General features: G+C 34.3%; 1 protein-coding gene across 2 annotated transcripts in view; it reads left to right on the top strand.

Moving 5' to 3' along the window:
- Nucleotides 1–21,989, top strand: part of LOC127653926 (guanine nucleotide-binding protein G(s) subunit alpha) — a 48,820-nt gene continuing 26,831 nt past the window's right edge. Inside the window, exons 1-4 of one of the 2 annotated variants that reach the window (XM_052140788.1) lie at nt 1–550; nt 17,196–17,268; nt 19,383–19,437; nt 19,568–19,687. In XM_052140788.1, the coding sequence (XP_051996748.1) occupies nt 286–550; nt 17,196–17,268; nt 19,383–19,437; nt 19,568–19,687 (513 nt within the window). In that variant the 5' untranslated portion in view covers nt 1–285. Of the gene's footprint in view, nt 551–10,889; nt 12,265–17,195; nt 17,269–19,382; nt 19,438–19,567; nt 19,688–21,989 lie in introns of those variants that run through there. The other variant, XM_052140789.1, reaches the window with a different exon arrangement.

Genomic DNA, 21,989 nt, shown 5'->3' with positions numbered 1-21,989 from the left:
ACGAGGAGGGACTTGGAGCGGCGTCATGCAAATTTCAGCAGAAATACTAGAGCAACAATAACAAACATTGAAAATGGGGCAAAGATCACTGGTGTCCACTCGTGCCTTGTATTATAGTGAATATCAGAGCACGAGGGAAAATGAGGCAAACTGACACCTTTCGGAAAGCTTGAGCGATACGGCTGTAAGGGATAGCGTGCCTTCTCTCCACCTGACCTGGATAACCGTCGTCATCATCATCATCTTCATCATGGAGTTCTTATCTCGCAAGGCTTTTATAATCATATGTTGAAAAGCTTCCACTGTTTGGCAATGGGGATATGTCATAGCTTGAGGTTGTCGCAGTCTGCGATCTCATACACCGGCGGACGGACCGGTGCGAACCCCGTGATCGATGGCGAGCCCAGTTATTTTGACAGTTCGGACGAGCAGCGGCGCGTGGAGGAGCGCGCGCGGATCAAAGCGGAGAACAAGCGGAGCCGCAACATTGACAAGAGTCTCAAAGCGGAGAATAGAGAGTACAAGCAAACGCACAGGCTACTCTTGTTAGGTAAGAGACGAGTTTCTTCTTTCTTCTGCTGTCAAGGTAAAATGAGAGCTGATGCATCCAACGGACAGTTTGATCTGACCGGCCCCCTTAGAAAAACGTTTCCATGGTGAGCATTATACTGTAAGGATTTTACATAAAAAAATATGCCACTTTGTTTCATTAATATTTTGACGTAACCACAGATTAATTCTAGTTATTTTGGTATTTTAGTTGAAACTATGTAGCATTCTGATTATATTCTAATACCTTGCTGGTTTAGTTCAATATAGTTAGTTACATTTGTCTCATATTTAAGGTTACGGCAGGTGTCAAAATTTTAAAGCAATTCAATATTTTCATAAATTAGATTTATATTAAAATAAGATAGCTAAGATCTTATTTAGGTTTTTTCCATTGGCCATTTCAATAATGATATCTAGCAGGGTGAACAGTATAATGCTAATATAGACCGACTGTATAGCATAGTAATACGTAAGACTGCAGAAATTGTTAAAAGTTCGTCCAAAAATTAAAATTCTTGCATCATTTACTCATGTCATCCAAGGTGTCTATGAATTTTAAAAGAATATGTCAGCTCTGTAGGTCCGTACAATGCAAGCGACTGGTGACCAAAACATTGAAGCCCCAAAAAGCACATAAAGGCAGCATGAAATCCATAAATCTGGAGTGGTTTAATCCATGTCTTCTGAAGCGATCCAATCGGTTTTGGGTGAGAACAGACCAAAATATTAAAAAAATTCACTATAAATCATGACATCAGCAGTCTCCTTGGTGATCATGATTTCAAGCTTGATTACACTTCATTGCTCCATCTAACACTCTGTGAATGTTTCAAGCACTTGGAAGTGTAATCAAGTTTGAAATCACGATTGTGCGTGGGGACTGCAATGGCAAGAAGTACAGTGAAAATGGAGTTACATTTTATTTATTTTCTTACCCCAAACCGATGAGATCGCTTCTGAAGACCACTGGAGTCATATAGATTACTTTTATGCTGCCTTTATGTGCTTTTTGGAGTATAAAAGTTTTGGTCACCATTCAATTGCATTGTATGGACTTACAGAGCTGAGATATTCTTCTTAAAATCTTCATTTGATCTCTGCAGAAGAAAGAAAGTCATACACATCTAGGATGGCATGAGGGTGAGGAAATGATGTGAGAATTAGATTTTTGCAGTGAACTCTTCCTTTAACCTAAAGCAACTGTTTTAGAGCATTTACACAAGTTTTCAGCATTACACTATATGGACTGATCTTCAGTCAAGTCTGAGATTATGTGTCATGAGTAACAGTGAAAACATCTGGTCAAGGTCTAATCTGTGTCTGCAAAACTGGCTTTGAGAGGCTTGGCCAGAGAATAAACTTTTTTCTTGCTCAGACAATTTCTGTAAATGTAGACATTTTCTGGTCTCAAATTGTTTGAAAATGGAAGTGAAACTGAAGTTCTCAGACAAATGTTGTTGTCTGAAAAAGCAGTCCTATTTTTGGGCGTATATGTTAATAATATGTTTTTCCTTCCGCCAGCTTTTAGTCGGATGACTTAACTTCCTCTTTGGAGAGGAACGTCCTAATTGGTCCATATGCCTTAGAGATTCAACACTGTGTAATACAAGATGACATGTAACTCTTCTAGACTGGAATACATAATGATTATCTATTTAAAGTTGTTTTGAATCCCAAGAAATTCCAAGAATAAATTCTTTATATATTCTTTTTGGTATGAACTTCTTGGATTTTCCCTTGGCCTTTCTATGAGGTCTTGCAGCTTTGAGTGCAGCCATGCTTTGATAAAGTAGCATTACGTAAGTCCTTATATGCTTCTATATAAGCATAGGAGAGCTGTTCGTCTTTATAAGAGCTGTTCTTCTTTTAATTAACAAGTTACACAAGGAAATGAGCTCTGTGACCAAAATACTCTAGTCATGCGGGTGCTCGGTTCAAAAACAGATGACACACACACACGGAAGTACAAAGCTGGTTGTGGCAACCTTAGAATGTAGGAAAGCAATCCCTGGCTAATGTGTGTTTGTTTTATGGGGCTTGGTTGCTTGTGTCTGCATGCATGATATCTGTATGTGTGCTTGTCTTTCTGTTGACTTTTGGGGTTTTATAAGCATTTGTAATTGTAATACAGAATTAGCCACAATGCTTGGCTTGACTTTAAAGGGATAGTTTACCAGAAATTGCAATTCTGTTACCCTCAGCCTCATGTTATTACAAACCTGTATAACTTTCATTGCATCCTTTTCCCATTATTTGTGGTTTTCATTTTTATTTAGCTCAGTCGACAGCATTTGTGGCATACAGTAATATTGATTACCACAAAAATGAATTTCGACTCGTTCCTCCTTTACTTAAAAAAATAAAATAAAAAAAATCAAGGTTACAGTGAGGCACTTACAATGGAAGTGAATGGGGCACATTTTTGGAGGGATTTTTATAATTCTATAAAAGCACTTACATTAAGTCTTCTGTTAAATCTCATGTATTATTTTAGCTGTAAAGGTGTTTAAATTGTCATTTTACAGTCATTTAGGGTTTGTTGACATTAAATCGTCATGGCAATGAAGTTGTAAGTGATTTTATCACACTAAAATAATGTTTACACACATATCCTTTATGTCTTGTGTTTATACTGTTCATTTGAAACAGTTAGTATTTTAATGTTAGGGGCAGGTTGGCCACTAATCGCAGAGTTGGTGGTTCGATTCCTGGCCCACATGTCTCCACATGCACCAGTGTCCTTGGGCAAGACATTGAACCCCAAGTTGCTCCCAATGGCAGGCTAGTGCCTTGCATGGCAGCTCTGCCGTCATTGGTGTGTGAATGGGTGAATGAGACACAGTGTAATGTTAAAAAAGCGCTATATAAGTGCAGACATGTTAAAAAATTGGCCGCCATTCACCTCCATTGTAAGTGCCTCTCTGTAACCTCCGTTTTTGCTCTTTTTAAAGAAAAGGAGGAACGAATCGAAATTCATTTTTGTGATAATCAACATAATGCCACAAATGCTTTCGATTGAGTTTAACTTGAAATTACCCTGGAACATTCTTTTAAGTAATTGCATTGTGTTATTCCTCTTTAACAGAATCACATCCTCTGATAAGAGATGAAATATAGCATGAAATCAGATTAATGGAGTCATAAGGAGTCTGTTGTTTATCTGGAAAATTCTTGCCTCTTTCTGAATGCAGAGCCTGACAGAAGGCATCCAACACATACCAAATCCAGTTTTTATTAGAATCTGTTAAGATTGGCCTTTTAACTGAATTAGGCCAGCTGGTCTATGTTGTCAGCCAAAATTCAAGCTAAAAAAAAGGACTAATTTTTAAACTTTAATGCCACATTGATTGTGACATTAAATGTTTGGGTGTGACTATATCACTAATGTTAAAATCTTGAGAAACACATCCAGTTCTTAATATAACAATATACAAAGAAAAAAACCCTGATTCCTGGAATGAATCCTGTAAATACTCTCTCCATGAACAGGACTGTCTTATGTAATTTGACATTATTGGAGGTCCTGAAGGATTCTATTGAAGCTTTACAAATAGACTTTTCTTGATATTTTTATTTGTGTCTATCTGAAATGCTTTAATTCTATACAGTCAATTAGTGGTGCTTTCTAAGGCAAGTCACCTAATCCTTTAGGCACCTGAGCAACCACCACCTAACAAACACACACCACTCTTATAAGCTTAATAAAAAATTAAATATTACATACCATCAGGGTTTACAAGTGCTTGTCTCATTTAATTTTGTGATGAATCATCATTCATATTAATCATACAAATATTATACTACGAAAAAGAGGTAATCATCTCTTAACCCAAACATAAAACTTCTGTCATCATTTACTCACCCTCAAGTCATTCCAAACCTGTATGACTTTCTTTCTTCTGTGGAACACAAAAAGAGATGTTGAGCTGGTTATTTAGAGTTAGAAGAGTTTGCTTTATTGTGCAGCCGAAGCTGAAAATTGGTTTACAAATTTTGCACACTCACCAAAGCAATGAATGCCACATGCAAAGCATACAGCATAAATATATTTAAAAATATAAGGCATAATATGTGCATTTAAAAATGTAATTAAGTCAGTACTGTGCCCATCTGGCATTCTACCTCATACTTTGTTTTATTAAGAAGTCCTATTGCCAGAGGTGGGGGACTCAAGTTACATGTACTTAACTTAATTGGACCATGCGAATAAATGATTTTGTTTTGTTATCAGGGTAACAGCTATATTTCTGCTGCATAAGCGCCACCTATTGTCAGAGAGCAAATTAGCATTTTCATTCAGCCTGTCTGCCATTTTTGTTAGATCAAAAGTCTGACTGCATTTTTACACAGTATACATGCAGTTTTATACATTTGAACCAGTTAATTCTAAAAATCTATACAATTTGGATAATAAGGTATCTAGAAGTATATAAATGTAAGCAAATCACACAAGCAAGAGTGCTATATGGCCTAAATAAAGATATGAATATAAGTTAATATTTTCAGAGCAAAAATAAATATTTATTTCAAAAATTAACCTCTTTATTTTAGTTCTGTGGCTTGACTCGACTTGTAACTCATCAGGACTTGACTTGACTTGCTTGATTTGTCTGCACTGCACTTGAGACTTGACTCGAGACTTGATGGTTAAATCTTGAGACTTGTTTGTGACTTGAAGATGTGTGACTTGCTCCGACCTCTGCCTATTGCACATGGAAAAAAAAAATGTCATAACTTTTTGGTATGCGATAACGTCATCCTGATGGAAGCAGCTGAAAGTCATGATTAAAAGGATGCGTTATTTCCTTTGTGATTGAAAAAGACTTTCTGTGTACTATCATATTGTGATCCAGTGATTTTTGTTGCCACCCACGATTTTTCCATCTGTTTTAATAATCCTACCCAGTTTTGTTTTATTTGTCAAAGTTAATTGTCCAAACCAGACTGTTATGTTAAACACTAGAATCATTTAGACTAAACTAGTATAAACTCTTTGATGGACACTTTGGCTGATAGCAAAATCCCTCAACTTCCGCATTAAAAATAATCTCTGCTTTGCTTTCTTAAAAATGAGATCCACATTATCCGAGAAAGTTAGTTTGTTGTAAATCAAGGTACTTACAACAATCAACAACATCTGGATGAATTGGTGATTGAGACTGTAGATGTATATATATATATATATATGCCCTTTGATGTTATTTCAGTTTCCAAAATGTTTCTAAATTGGCATTCATACAGAGTTTTGGGTGATAATGCATTTAATTTGTTCTAAAATCCATCTGCTGTATTTTTATCGCTTAAATTGAAGAAATGCTGCCACTTTCTGGTAGTAGATCATACTACAGTGTACTCTGTTCCTCATGGCCATCCTCATTCTTGCTTGAGTTGTGATGGATATTAGTGTGACCACAAGTTTTACATTTAGGCGTGTTTACTCTGGTCCAGTCTCAAATAACTATTTCAATTACATCAATAAAGGTTCAAATGTCTCTACAATATAATAAAGTGTTCTGTGTGGAGGGTGACGTTTGTAGTGGATTTTTGTAGATTAGTTCCGGCTTGAGATTCTGCCATTCATTTTTATAATAGCCTTAGTTTTAAACAGAACTTCGCCTTAGTTCCAAGAAGGACTGTTTAGTTTCTGCCCCCTAACATCATACAAAGATTAAGGGATCATAAATAGACCACAGTGTGTCAAAAATAGTTCCATGAAACGTCATTTTCCAATTCGGTCACTGTCATAAACAAGTTTATCTCGCCTGTGTTGACATCACTGTGACTAGTGTGATCTCTTATACTGTTCTGGATTCGTTTGTTTAGTCTCTGGGTTTGAGCATGTCACTATTTTTAGTCTTTTGTTTGGAGCTATATATATACACTACCGGTCAAAGTTTTTGAAACACTTAACTGAAATGTTTCTCATGATCTTAAAAATCTTTTGATCTGAAGGTGAATGCTTAATTGTTTGAAATGAGTTTTGTACACACAAATATAATTGTGCCACCATATTAATTTATTTCATTATAAAACTCAAATTTAATTTAAAAAAAAAGTTTTTGAAATTGATGACTTGGACCAAATAATAAAGAAAAGCAGCCAATAAGTGCCCAACATAGATGGGAACCCCTTCAGTTCTGTTTAAAAAGCATCCCAGGGTGATACCTAAAGAAGCTGGTTGAGAAAATATCAAGAGTGTCGGCAAATTCTAGACAAAGGGGGACTACTCTGAAGATGCTAAAATATAACACAGTTTTAATTTATTTGGATTTAGTTTAGTCACAACATAATTCCCATAGCTCCATTTATGTTATTCCATAGTTTTGATGACTTTACTATTATTCTAAAATGTGAAAAAAAAAAAATATATATATATATAATATAGAATGAGTGTGTTTCAAAACTTTTAACCAGTATATATATATATATATACAGTGTTGGGGAGTAACAGAATACATGTAACAGGATTACGTATTTAAAATACAAAATAAAAGTAACTGTATTCCACTTACAATTTAAATCATTGGTAATTAGAATACAGTTACATTCATTACTTAAGAGATTACTTTGCATTTTATTGTCATAATTGAATATTTCGTCCTTCCAGATGGAAAACATTTATCCATATAAATGATGCAATCCAAAGTGCATTTGAACAGCGGTGAAACACTTTCTTATGATGTGTTACATTACGAGCAGACAGAGAAGTAAGTTTGAATTAAGTTTGGGGCAGAAGAAATAGAAATAAACCTTGTGTAAATTGTTAGCTTTATGCTAAGCTAATACACTATTTCTAGCCATTTTACATGCACATGTTACCAGACACGATCATATTTTTGTATCAAGAAAATTCACGTTAGATCATAATTTCTTTTTTTCTTGTAAGACCTTTGATATTAGGGCAAAAATCATATTCTTGATAATAATTTTTGTATTGTTTTCCTGTAAATATATAAAAAATCCTTAAAACAATATCAATCATATTTATCTTGTTTTAGAAACAACACTGCATAAGATATTTTGGTTTTTCAGAGAATGTATTTTTAACGTGTATTTTGTCTTACTGTACTGGCAATTAGTTGATATAGTCAAAACAAGTGAAAAAATCTACCAGTGCTGAAGAAGTAATCCAAAGTATTTAGAATACTTTACTGACCTTGAGTAATCTAACAGAAATGTTACAAATTACATTTTACAGCATGTATTCTGTAATCTGTAGTGGAATACATTTAAAAATTAACCCTCCCAACCCTGTGTATAAAAAGCTCCTAATGGACACAGCTCTGCTCTTGAATGTAATTCATATCTAGCAAGACATAATTTATAAAATAAATACATTTTTGTTTGTACGATTATAGTTTATAGGCAGAGACATGACTGATAAAAATGGCCTTACAAAAATTGTAAAGTTGGTGCACGTAACATTTGTACATTTACATTGAATGGGTTAATACTGATGTATATGCGCAAACTCATTTTAAGAATTGTTGGAAAAAGCTTATAAGAGATTATAAAAGATTTAGTAATACTTTAATTTACATCCACTTTAGCATTTTTAAATGTTGGTGTCATGTGCAGTCTTGTGGATTTTTTATGTTTGTCCTTTGAAATCAAAGATGAACTTTTCATTGGTTTTGTACTACATGTTTACATTGATGGTTTGCAACATTAAATATCACCAACTGTACAAGTAATACATCACAATGGGTAAGGAGCAGTAACAGCTGAAATTCTGCAAAAGTTTTAATTTTTGCAGAGTATGTGTCTGTAAAAAATATAAAGTATAAATGAAAGATCAACTTTTTTTATGGACTGCTGCAATATAGGTCTGTCTTTAGAGATTCTCAGTAATCCAGATCTTTGTAAAATATTGTATTATTATTATTTATTTTTTTATTATATATTTTTTTTATTTTTTATGCAAAGGACCACAAAATGTGATGATCCCCATGCGAGGTAGCCCATGTGAGAAAAATAATAAACAGGATTTTAAATCATTGGCTTTAATATTGTCATTGTACTAAAGCCAAAATAAGTTATTTAAATATCATCTGGAAAATATTTACTTCTTATTAAGTTGACTGTGTATCTTTGTTATGCTGGAGTGCTTATGGTGTTAGATGTATAAACCTGAAGAGAAACATTTTCAATTCAATACAAATGAAAAAAAAAAAAATGAAAAAAAAAATAAAAAATCAAAAAAATATTTTATTTTAAATATTTATATTTATTGTGAAAAGCCCGACATAAATACATTTGTAAAAGTATACAATAAAACAATAAATATTGTTTCAAATCAGCTTTACAGAGAATAGTGAATTGCGATCCTTATTTCTTACAATTTTCATAATATATTAAATTATGTGCCAATTTATTTTTATTTCTGTTTTTAGTTTTTACAATGTCTGTCAATACAATAAAAGGATTTTTATTATCTAATGATTTCAAAATGAAAGAGTAATAATGTCAAATAATGTCTTTTTTTATATTACAGAAAAAAGGCCTATATCTTGATATTTATAGACATAATAAGATAATCATCAAAAAAATACTTTTAGAAGGACCTGCCAGTTTACAAAATACTGTAGATATCCCAAATATTAATGTTGTAAAATACGCTTGGTTGTAATTATTTAAAGCACCTTTAACATTCAACATGAGGCTGGGACTGTATACACTTTCAGCGGGTGAATCATCGTGACGTGGATTTTTTTACTTCTGGTTGATATAGTGGTGCCTTATTGGAATAAATCATAGCATAAATCAGTGGCCGTAAAGTGTCATATTGTTGTAAACAACTTTAAACAATTGTGCTTTCTTTGTTCTAGAAATGACGTTCTTAAATGTACCCTGCAACAATGAATCCTTAAGTGCTCTCTCACTAATGTGCAAGTTACTGGAGCAATTGTTACAATAAGTTGATAAGGTGTAGTTTTAATTAAATTCCACTGAAACGCCTAAGTAGGTCCTAGGTAGTAAATATGTGCAACTGAACAATCATTGATGAACGCTTCAATATAAAATTAATTACATTGCCTTCTAAATTTATGTTTACTGAATTAACTGCTGCTGCAATGTAAAATTTTTATAAAATTATTGAATCTACATAGAATCATCAGCAGCACATTTGAATGATTCATTTGTTTACACCTTTGGATCATTTATGGCATTAATAGATATATCATTCTCTTGCATGAGAGACATGTTATTTTAACCAGAACTAACCACATAAGCTAGACTGAAAAAATAAATAAATACTAGTACATTTTACTTCACAAGTTACATTTTTCCAAGTAAATCTTAATGGTATCAAATTAAGTCAAATCTACTTGACCTCAAGATATAATATTGATTAAAGTGAATGAGTACATTTAATTATCCATGGTAATTAAATAAACAGAGGAAAATGTTAATGTACATATTACAAAATGATATATTTGTAACTTTCCTTAGAAAACACGTTTACTCATGTACCACGTCATATCATATCCAACAGGGAAGTTTAATGCATGCTATGTAGTCTATGGGACAACATCACCTTGCATTACTGACCATAGAAATAGAGATGCACACTTGATGCACAAAATATGATGACAGTCAAACACTTTTTTATTATCATTATTGTTATTATTATTATCATGAATAGGTAATTGTGAGTAGAATATGAACATCAGACTGCACTAAACAAGAAGTTAACAAACTTAATAAAAGTGTAACAATGCAACCGGTGTAAATAAACATGCAAACAGTGAAACCATGCAAGCTCATTAATTATTCAAGCCCAGTGCATGCTGGAATTGCCAGCTTTGAAAAGTTAAGTAACATTTACTTTTTTTTACCAGTACAATTTACTCAAATTAGCAAATAAATATGACAATATTTTCTGCTTTTTAGGAGTGATACATGATGATACATTGTAAAGATAACAAAAAAGTCATAAATAATAATTATTATTAGCTATATCTTTTTTTTAAATATTAAATTTTTTTTTAGTGTAGAAATTACTTAATATTTTCAATTTCACGCCTAAACTAACTTATTCCATATAGAAAGTACTTCACCAGAAAATCATTTTTAGTGATTGACAAAGTCTGCTGTAAGATATACATATATGTTCCATATGTTTGTATACAGACATATTAAACATAAGCATATCTTGCAATAGCCAACGATAATAGCACATAGTGAAAGATTAATCGGATTGAATCTCGAACTTTATCACGTATGAATCATGTCTTTAAAGAGGGCGCCTTTTCTCCGCAGAATCGCCGCTTGCTGACGTTTTCTGGCTGTCATGTGATTAGCCGCTGCCCGTACTAAGGGTTCAATGAGAGCTGTTTGCCCCACCCATCTCTTCAACGCTATCTGTCTCAATGTACAATTCACTGAGAAAAGGATATAATCGCTAAAAATACTCCCTCGAGAAGGATTCATCCGCGACTATTTGGGAGGAAGCTCTCTCCGTCCACCGGGAAATCGCTGTCATTGTGGTGTCGGAATTATCTTCACGTTTCCCAATGCACATGTATAGTCGATCCACCACCCGAATTCAAGGAGGATACAAAGCGTAGCCTGACAGCGGACTCGGACTGCGATAACCGGTGAAATATCGACGGATTCTCCTGAATCGCTTCGGATCGGTCGCATTTGCATCTGCGGTCGAAAGAACCGTAGGATCGGCGCTCGCGTCAAAGCAGAGCCTACGGATGTGAGAAGAAATTCAAATGATAGGAACGGAGAAGACGGCGAAGGGCCTCTTTTGATTTGGACAAGCCGAAAAAAAAACGTGATCAGTCACCTTACGCAGTACAGGAGGGGAAAACGTATATCTACGGGGGATTTCTTTTTCTTGTTTAGCTGCACCGTGTTTTTCTACGAGACTACGTCGTTTCATAACGGGAGTTAAAAGGTTCATGTCGGCCACGGCGCAGGGCGGAATGATCCACATGCCGTCATTTTGGTGGAAATATTTATTTTTCTAATTTGTAGCCACCCTTTCTGTCTCGTTCTGCCCGTCGCGTTGTATCGGCGAACGGATTCGACGTCAACGTACAGAAAATAGTCACATTTTGAGGAGTGCTGGGCAGAATCGTTATTTCGGGAACGCGAACATGGATTCGCAACGGGAAATTTGCTAAATCGCGTTTGGATTCCTGTGCCTCAGAAAGCAGTAACGAAATCATCCATGTGACGTCTGGACGCACATTCATACACTCATAGCGTTTGACGAAGTCTCATATTTGATCGCAACAAACGCTCGACAGGACTCGGCCGTCTGTAGGCCGGCCTAGTGTTTTCACCACCTCGAGCCCTCCTATTCTCGCCAATACTAGTCACCCATAGAGTAATAGCTTTCCTATTTCCCCGTACTAGCACTGCATGTAACAACGAAACCCTCTGTGCTATTCGGAATCAACGGGAGTTATGTACATGCTAGTATAAATGTCCCGGTTTTCCATCGAAGTGTTTTGATCGGAGGCCAATCGAGGAATTTGGATCATTTATTCACACGGTATATCACCTTTCCCCACCACCCGCCCACCCCCAAAACTTTTATTTGGGTTTTTGGGAAAATGGGTTGTTTGGGCAACAGTAAGACTGAGGACCAGCGGAACGAGGAGAAGGCTCAGAGGGAAGCAAACAAAAAGATAGAGAAGCAGCTCCAGAAAGACAAACAGATCTACAGAGCAACTCATCGACTACTACTGTTAGGTAGGTTGGTCTGAAAGAGGTTCTGTCACGCCTGCGAATACTTTCCTGCTGGATGTTCTGACTGATGCGTGTGCTGTTGTGATGTCATAATGCTCAGTCACTCGCGTGGCGTTCGAATGCTTTTGTGTACATTTGAAACGTATATTCAAGTAAACGAATCCGGCATTCCATTTTACATACACCGTTAATTGGGATATCTTTCTGTGGGCTTATTGAGGCCTGTGGTGCATCATAATACGCATCCCTTTGATTTATGCTAAGAGGTCTTGCCATTATGGAAATATTTGGGCTTACCTGATTTGATAAGTCACGGCACAACAAGTGATCACGTTCCACGTTCATTCACTTGAATCATACTCCCAAGCACATTGTGTACTCTTTCATAGAAACTGAGTCTGTATTTTAACATTCAGACTCTCAAACACATTATAAGCTACTTTACATAGGTTTCTTGTTATGAGTTGAAATGTTCACTTTAGAGTCATCTATATCTTGTCATCTGTATGATGGACATAATTAAGAAATCTTCTGGTAATCATTGATTTTTAGTTGTTTTGGAAGAAGCTTAATTTTTTCGATTTAGTTTGGATTGTAAGACGTGTCAGTAATAGGATGCTGTGTCACTGGGCATTAGATTTGATATCTTTTACATTTTTCACTTTATTTATGGGCTAAGATGCATCAGTGTCAGGAATACATTTTTATATTAAAGTCGTGATATTTGTCCGCTAGATTAGATTTTCAGGGCCATTTTTTACCTTCATGGTGGCAGTTTTTTTTCTAACCATTTAAAACAATCTGTCTTCTATATTAATGTGAAATACTTCAATTTAATCAGTTCATTAATAGAAATTCTCAAGAGTGAGAATTTATTACCTCTTAACCTATTAAATCAACATCAATTCATATTTTATATGGTATAATATGTATAACTAGGAATATAATACAATATTAAGAACTAGGGCTGGGCAATATGGCTTAAATTATATCGTCAATATTTTTCAGACTTGATAATTGTGTATTTGCTCTGAAATGGCTCAAATGTGTTTTTGGTTTTTTTCTCCAGAGGAACATCACTTCATCCAAACCACCATTGTAGCCAAGTAGATTCAATATTTTAAAGATATCAAATAAAAATCTATTTAAAAAATAATTAGTTTTTCATTAAATAAACACAAGAGAAAATGAAATCCAATCATTTTTATTGATACACGTTCTATTTATATTTTGAATACAATAATATATAGTATCTTAATAAAAAGCATTATTTGCTTCAAATGTTTTTACGGTGCAAAGCTACTTCACTGACTTATTTTTATAGTTGAACAGTGCATAATACAAAATTATTACCGGGATGCGTCAGGTTCATTGTTATAATATAAAGCTGTATTATCATTTTTATTCTGATTATTAGATTTGCATTATACAAAAGTAATATATTTCTGTCCTGTTTAATTCACCTCCACCTGGGGCTTTTATTTTGTCACCGAAAGGGCTGTCGTATGCACTTTAACTTCACAAGGAGTGCGTGTAACACAGATCAGCGTGTCGCCAGTTTGTTCTGAATCACACACATAGACTGTGTTTTTCTGTCTTTAATTTGCATTTAATCACATACTGTATGACCAACTTGCCATTTGATGCTATTTTGATCAATTGTGAAGCCCTGAATGATGGTGAAATTAGTTTAAAGATGTGCTCTTTATGAAACTTAATGGCCAAATAAAAGCACATTATAATCATTGAAATATGCACAATATTGGTACATTTTACATCGCAAAATTATCTTGATTATATCATTAATATTCAATTTATTTGGTGCTTTTAAACAAAAAATAAATAAATATATATATATATATATATATTTTTATATTGGCCCTGAGTCCCTCTAAATGTAATACCCTGGTATGCATAGTACTGTTGTTGTTGATTTTGAATACTGGGCATCTCCAAAATGATAGTGTAATTAACTTCAAGATTTAGTTGAGCATTTTATTTTATTGTTGATCCACTATATTTCTACTCTTTACATTTTAAACAGGTTCAGAATACAATTATTAAATTGAAACAAGTTCATTATTTCTATATACTATAAAACTATATCTATATGTTTGGAATATTCATACTTTAAGTACCTTGAACTTAATATATTCTGTAGGTATTTCAGTTGCACAGGCATTTCGTGGCATGCCATGTGTTTTAACTTTCTTTTGATTTAGCCTCTGTTTAATACGAACTCTGATAAAACCCAGTTCTCTCTGTCTCAGAGAGCCTCTTTGTTTAGCATGGTTCAGATATACACATGGTCTAAAAGTAGCCTATTCTAAATGAAAATACCTTGTATTCAGCTTTGCGAAGCTCTCTAAATCATAATGTTGGGTATTTAAGGGAGGAAACAGGTATATTTCTAGATACCCATGTTTCGAGTGTGTTTTAGTGATATTTGATTTAGGGATGTCTATAAGTGTAATTGGAGCTCTAAGGTGGAATTCCCATATGCAATAAGGCATTTCTGACACAACTGGACCTTGGTAACATAAAACGTGTTGTGATAAAGAGGTTCTCATCATAAATCTTAATTTAAGGGCCCCAAAATGAAGTGTTTCTTGTGTTTTATTGCCTCTATAGCCTGTATTTGAACAGAATAAGTTGAAGCTTTTTTATTTTTAGCACTTGAAAATTCAGACGGTTCTGCACTAAATTCTAGAATCCTTTTGGATTTGTGTATGTTTGACAAATCTGGCTCTAGAAAACAACATTATGGTGTTGTAGATACAGTTTTGGAATAAGTGTCTGGACATTATTTTGCTCTGTGTTTCACCTGATTTGATGGATAGATGACCAGTTACTCTTCGTTGAGGTTCATTTACATACCAGAAAAATTTAAACAATACGATATTGTGATGTTGATAATTTCTGTACCATATTACAGTATGCTGTCAATAGTAAAATTGTATGAGATGTGACAGTTTTAAGATTAAATCAGTGACAATTTGAAAGTAAAAAAAACCTGGATATAAGTGTGATTTATTAAAAAGCAGAAGGATGTAATTTAAATAAATTTTATAGTCACTTGCGCTGCACGCTACAGAACATACGAGAGCTGCCGCTCTGCTCCCACATACTCGCACAAACGCAACACGCTACTGGTGCTTATTTTTCATGCAGTGTGTTTAGAGTATAAATGGCTGTTAACACTTAAATTAACTCCTCCGGTGCAGCTCGGAGATTTCAGCTCGAGAGTCGTGCAGGGATTAAACTAAAAAAACTCAAAGTTTTGTCAAAATAAAAGTCCCGCTTAAATGAAAGCTCTATTCAACTGGGTGCGTGAAATTGAAGACAGAAAAATATAACTAGCATATACAAATTTATTATTCAAAAAGTAGCATTAATACTCATATAAATATCAATTATATAATATTAATTGTTTATTATTATTTTTATTATTTGCAATATCACAAATGCAATTGTTTTTTATCAGCATGATGTGATTCAGCCATAGCAACCTTGTGTTACAGGTAATCAGATATTTTTTTAATTAATGTTTTCATTAATATGGTGCATCACTGTTGAGCAGAATTTTATTTTACCAAAAATAAAATAATTTTTAAAAATAAAATAATTCTTATATTTTTATTTGATTTAAGCTGTATGCACCAATTTGATTCAAAACAATTTGATCATAACATTTAATTAAAACATTTAACATGGAATTCAGAAAATTTTTAATGGAAAACACATAATTTGTATCTGTGAGACTGTATGCAGTTCTTTTAATCAATAAATCTGAGGATACCAGGGCTTGTATTGTACCGAAGCCAAAATTTTGGTATTTGAGCAACCCTATAAGGAAGCAACAGTTGCCTGTTCATAAAGTATAGCCCACTGATTATTTGAAGTTCTCAAACTGAGAACTAGCTTTCCAATGATGAGGCATCATATATGTTTCAGAAAAATTATATTCTATAATATCCAACAAAAGCAAAAAAAAAAAAAAAATGAAGGCAAAACTACGCCAAACTGAGAAAAATGGCTGCAAATTTACTTCATTTTGTGCGGTTTTTGTAGTTACTACAATTTTTACTCTCTGTTTTCTCTAAAAACCAGAGTATAGTTGAGTCAAACCCTTCTGTCCCAGGACAGATCATAGTCTAAAGCCCAAAGTGTACTTCGGATATAATGCAAAACACTTAGCATCTGCACACTAGCCTTTCAAAGTATACTTCATTTGACACGTGCGCTACGAATTCTATGAGATACTGGACTATTTCTCTTCAGGAGTTTAGACCCATAACAGTCTTTATATTCCTTCAGTCTCAAGTTATGCAATTGCAGGTATCTCCTGACCTCCTCACTCGCTCTTGACGTACACATCCACTGTTGTTGTCTTCTACTCCTGATGCAATTACATATTCTAGCGGTTCTTAATGACAGCTAATGCTCAATTGTGAGTGTTGCCACCTTGTTGATCAACTAATTAGAGCAAATAATTCCAGGCACATGTGCATTCTGTGTATTTTGTGTTCGTGTGGTTAGAAAAATTGAGCTTTTTACTTTGGAAAAATTGAGAAATTTACTTTGGGCTTAAGAGACCCGATTTCCATCATAATTCAATTTTGACAATATATGTAGTTTTTTCCTTTGCACAGCAGCTTAGAAAAGGGTGGGTTTATGGGAGTGCGGCTTGGTTGTTGTAGTATTTCTTTAATAAGCATTCTCCATACCATTTTTTTGTTTGGTTGTTTGATTTGATGTCAGGGAACGGTCAGTCATTTTTCTTTTTCATACATAATATGCAGCCCTGGGAGAAAGTTTATGTTTGCCATTTAAAAGAAATGGTACAGCGAAATATAATTAATCTTTATTCATGTTGTATCGGGTGATATCTGACATCCCTTGTGATTTATATCTTTCTTTTTCTTTACTCTCAGGTGCTGGAGAATCGGGAAAAAGCACCATAGTCAAACAGATGCGCATTTTACATGTCAATGGCTTCAATGCTGAGTAAGTATGATTCTCATTTCTATGTACTTTGATGTTACTTAAGCAGAACTTTGTTTTCACCCATCGTCATGGCTTTTGTTGCATGTTGTGCTTTTGTTGATGTCGTCTTGCTGTAACATTTTTCAGTCTAATAGTCTCCGTTCTTTATAAAATCTCTAAGATTCAGGAAGATGTTGATATTTCAATATCATTTTGGTAGAAGCTTTATGTAATTTTGTTGAAAAAGGCCATGTATTTACAATCCAGTTGAGTTGTTCATTTTAGAGCATTGGGATTATAATGTTTTGTTGGGATTATTAAGTTTTGTAATTAATTATTTCAGTAGTATTTTATATAAAAGTGTACCAGCTACAGGTTTTTATGTATGAAATGCTTTACTTCATATAATTTTCCTGCATGTGAAAGGACATTTATTAATGGAGAAAAATATTGCTCACTATACCTCCTATTTAGTGTTTAGTGAAATTTTACGGCCCTCGAAACCAATTTCGATACCTCAGGAAAAATGTGCTAATATGATAATGTGTTATTGAACACACTCCTTTAGCCTAAAGTAAAATTCCAATGTAAATAATAAATACAAAATATGCATGTTTCCTTTGTGTTTCTAACACTTGTTTGTTTTTATGAAGGGCCCTACTGGAATCTGATTTATTTTTACCCAATTCCTTTTTTTAATTTATTAGTTTTCCAGAATTCCATGTTTTAAAATGTAATTTCATTAACAAAAAATGTCCTTAAACCTTTAAAAACGTTTAACAAGCAAAAAATAGAACAATCACTTATCAACATACATTTGAATTTTTTAACAAAATGTATTCAGTACAAAAGCACTCTTGCTTGATATATGTTGCTTAATTTGTACTGTTATTACAATCATTATTCATTAATTATTATTATTTCTATGGTGAGGATTACATTTTCTATAAGTTATAATATATTTATGTTGCAATTTCTTCCATTTCAGGCGTTTGGCTTTTATTATGAATCGTGCTTTTATTTTGATGTGTATTTTGATGGAAGTTTAAACTCTCTGTATAAACCGTTAATCACATGGCTCAGTGTGATCGTTAAAGTGAAAATGCTGTGATTTTATTCTATAAATTCTATAAAAATAACGCTTCAGAGTGGATTAGTGCTCTGCTCTGTCATCTCTCATACAACGCGAATGATTCTCAATGTCAGTGGATTTTCCAGTGTATGAGCGGTCGGCTTGACACATTTATTTTTATCTCATGCAGCTCATACAGACTAAGATTGCAGTATTTCACGGTGTAATAATCGCACTAGGACATATCACGATTTTAATTGGATTAGTTGCTCATTTCAGTGTAATAGGAGTAACGGAGCACACGCTCAAATAAGCGTGTAAGTATTTGAAAGCAGTCATGTGTCAGTAAGACCGTGTGGGGTACCGAATTAAGTCTGTGCTCGGTACTACCGGTACTGTAGAAGCACAGGTATCGTTGCATCTTTTTAATTGTAGTACTGACTTGGTACCGTTGTACCAGTACTTTGACAACACTTCTCCTATTCTATAATCATGAGATTCAATACATAAATACAATGAATTGCATTATCACACTCTGTTGTGTTTGATTGGCAGCTGGTCTGAAACCAGTTTTGTGTTTACTTTGAGATTAAAATTGATGCTATAGTAGTGAAGGCTGGACCTAAATCAGTGAAGTTGGGTCATGGAATAGCATTTTACTGGAAATCTTCCCAAGATTACAAAAATATGGACCATCAGATGTAGACATGAGTTAAAACAATGCTGAAACGGGATAAAAACTAGCCTTATAATGGTGTGTGCAGTACAGTCAATAGTACAGTTGTGATTCCATTAAAGCCTTGGGAATTAAACCTTCGAATTGTCAACCGGTAGAGATTTTGCAATGCTGTGTAAACTGTGGTAGATGTATTTGTGCTAACCTGAGTGGCCAGGACTTTTTTATGTTATTAAATATACCATGTTTGCATGCATTGATGTAACACACACATTATTAAGTTGTTGAATTTGTGCCATTTCATTTTCATGTAATGATGTAATATAATTATCTTATGTTAGCTAAAAATGAAGTGAACTCTTAACTATGGAAGTATTTTCTTTACAGAGAGAAAAAACAGAAAATTCAGGACATCAAGAATAATATAAAAGAAGCTATAGATGTAAGTGTTAGGAGTTTCTCTGCTTTAACTTGATATCTGAATATCCAAAATACTTAAGATAGATATTGTAAAAGAAAATAATCACATACTGAAACCCTTACTTTTTTGTTTTGTTTTTGTTCTTCTACAGACTATTGTGACAGCGATGTCCATGTTGGCACCTCCAGTCCAGTTAGCCTGTCCAGCAAATCGGTTTCGAATTGATTACATCCTCAATTTAGCCAATCAAAAGGACTTTGAGTTCACACCGGTGAGTAGAAAGGTATTCTGTCATACCATCACGCCCCTTTGTTTCCATTAGTGTTTTGTGTACCGTTTGAAACGAGACTGTCGCTCCACAATTTATTTTCAGTTAGACATAAACACTGCTGTTCAAAAGTTTGGGGTCAATTACTGAAATATTTCTCATGATCTTAAAAACCTTTTGATTTGAAGGCATATTCTTAAATGTATCAAATAAGTTTTGTAGACAAAAATATAATTATGCTAACATTTTAATTGATTTCATTACAAAACTAAAATTGTGTTTAAAACAAAGTTTTTTTTAAATGGATGACTGACTATAATTAAGAAAAGAAGCCCAATATAAGTTCCCAACATAGATGTGATCTCCTTCAATACTGTTTAAAAATCATCCCAGGGTGATACCTCAAGAAGTTGGTTGAGAAAATGCCAAAAGTAAATTTCTGCAAATACTAGACAAAGGGTGACTACTTTGAAGATGCTAAAATATAATATAGTTTTTATTTATTTTGGGTTTTTATAATTGCAACATAATTCCCAGTTCAATTTCTGTTATTACATATGGCCTCAACTCTACTCGCTTTACTTTTCTGAGTTTGCATTTCATTTTGCAGTTTAGTGCCACCTCAATGTGGGTGGGATTATAGGCCGATCGTCATAGTTGCGCCACCTCTACTGACATGACATCATCTTAAACCGACACAAACTGACAAAAAACAATAACACAGCCATTAGCTGTTAGCTACTAGCTCATTGTGTTGCATGGTGATTATACATAAGTGTAACAGTTAAATTGGCCTTGTTGTTTTAGAAGCAAGCTTCCAGTAGCTAGTCAACTAAATAAAGTAAAGCTTTCAATCAGAGTATAGAGTTAACATAACAAAACATACCATCCTCCATCGTGGATCAACGCCAGTCCAGGGCACTCTCCCTCCCATTGCTCGCAGGTTTATATTGCGTCCATTTTGTCGAACCACTTCCACTTTTCCTTAATGGTTCTGTAGTCACTTAAGTTTTTTTTTTTACTTTTCCCTACACTGTTGTTAGGTCCGGTGGTAGTGTGTGCGGCCAACAGCTGATACACTTCCTGAGAGACTTTTTCATTTCACTCATCGCTAACGAGTGGACCGTCTGCACCTTGTTTATTGACCACGGTGTGATTTTGCATACAGCCATTTCTTTTTTTGCAGTGGAAAAGCCCCAATTGTGTAGATGACTTGACTATTATTCTAAAATGTGATGAAACAAATTATAATAAAGAGTAAGTAAGTGACCCTAAGCCTTTGACCAGTAGTGTACTACCAGTCAAATGTTTGTACACACCTACTCATTCTTTAGTATTTTTCTAAAATGTGGAAAATAGTAATATAGTCATCAAAGCTCTTAAACCATAGGTAGCCTTTGTCTAAATTAGACGTGGGATGCTTTTTAAACAGTATTGAAGGAGTACACTTGTGTGCAGGGCACTTGTTGTCTGCTTTTCCTTCACTATCTGGACCAACTAATCTTTAAAACAAATCAATAATTTTTCAGTTTTGTAAAGAAATGGATGCGTAGATGCACAGTCTAATTTCAAGCTTATACCTGCAAAAGATTTTTTACAATCTTGAGAAACGTAATGTAGATTCATTCAAGTTTGGCAAAACTGACTAGTTGTTATATACTAAATTAATTCAGTTTTGAAAAGCAGTTACATATTCAACAAAAACAGAATGCGCAAACATGAAAGTTCCATTAAAAAGTATGTGAGTAGAGTACGCACACCTAAAAATAATTAAGCATACCATATGCATGACATACTCGTAGTCTTCGCTCCGCCGATGGGTGTTGTGGATTTCTGAAATGAATCGGCCAACATTCATGTGAGAACACACCGCAAGTATTCCTGTGTGCAATAACTTTCTATCCATTTGTAGGGAATGTGTGCAATTATAATTAGCAGTTGTTCATTGCTTGGGGACAACACATGAATTGAAAACTTACCCTACCTGAGGGAGATGTGGGTGTGTATTTGTGACACTTGGGTATAATGGTATGCTGTTCATAAGACTAATTACCGGTAAAAACCTCTAAACCCTCCCTAAAGAGGGCCTCACCTGAGCCACACACTTTGTCACCCAGGACCTCCCTGCTCCCTCATCACTCAGACAGGTGCTTTGTGTCTGGGGAAAGCGGAGTGGAGAGCAGCCCTGACCTGCGCCAATGGGCCTGGTTAAGATTTAATTACAGGTGACTCAAACTTGGTGGCCCTATGGGCTTAAAAATGGAAAAGACAAATGCTTTCATCTGCTCATTCAGACTAGGTTTAA

Source organism: Xyrauchen texanus, chromosome 13 (assembly GCF_025860055.1).
Source record: "Xyrauchen texanus isolate HMW12.3.18 chromosome 13, RBS_HiC_50CHRs, whole genome shotgun sequence".
Taxonomy (NCBI): domain Eukaryota; kingdom Metazoa; phylum Chordata; class Actinopteri; order Cypriniformes; family Catostomidae; genus Xyrauchen; species Xyrauchen texanus.
The sequence above is the reverse complement of the archived record's forward strand: the minus strand, read 5'-3'. Positions and strand labels throughout refer to the sequence as shown.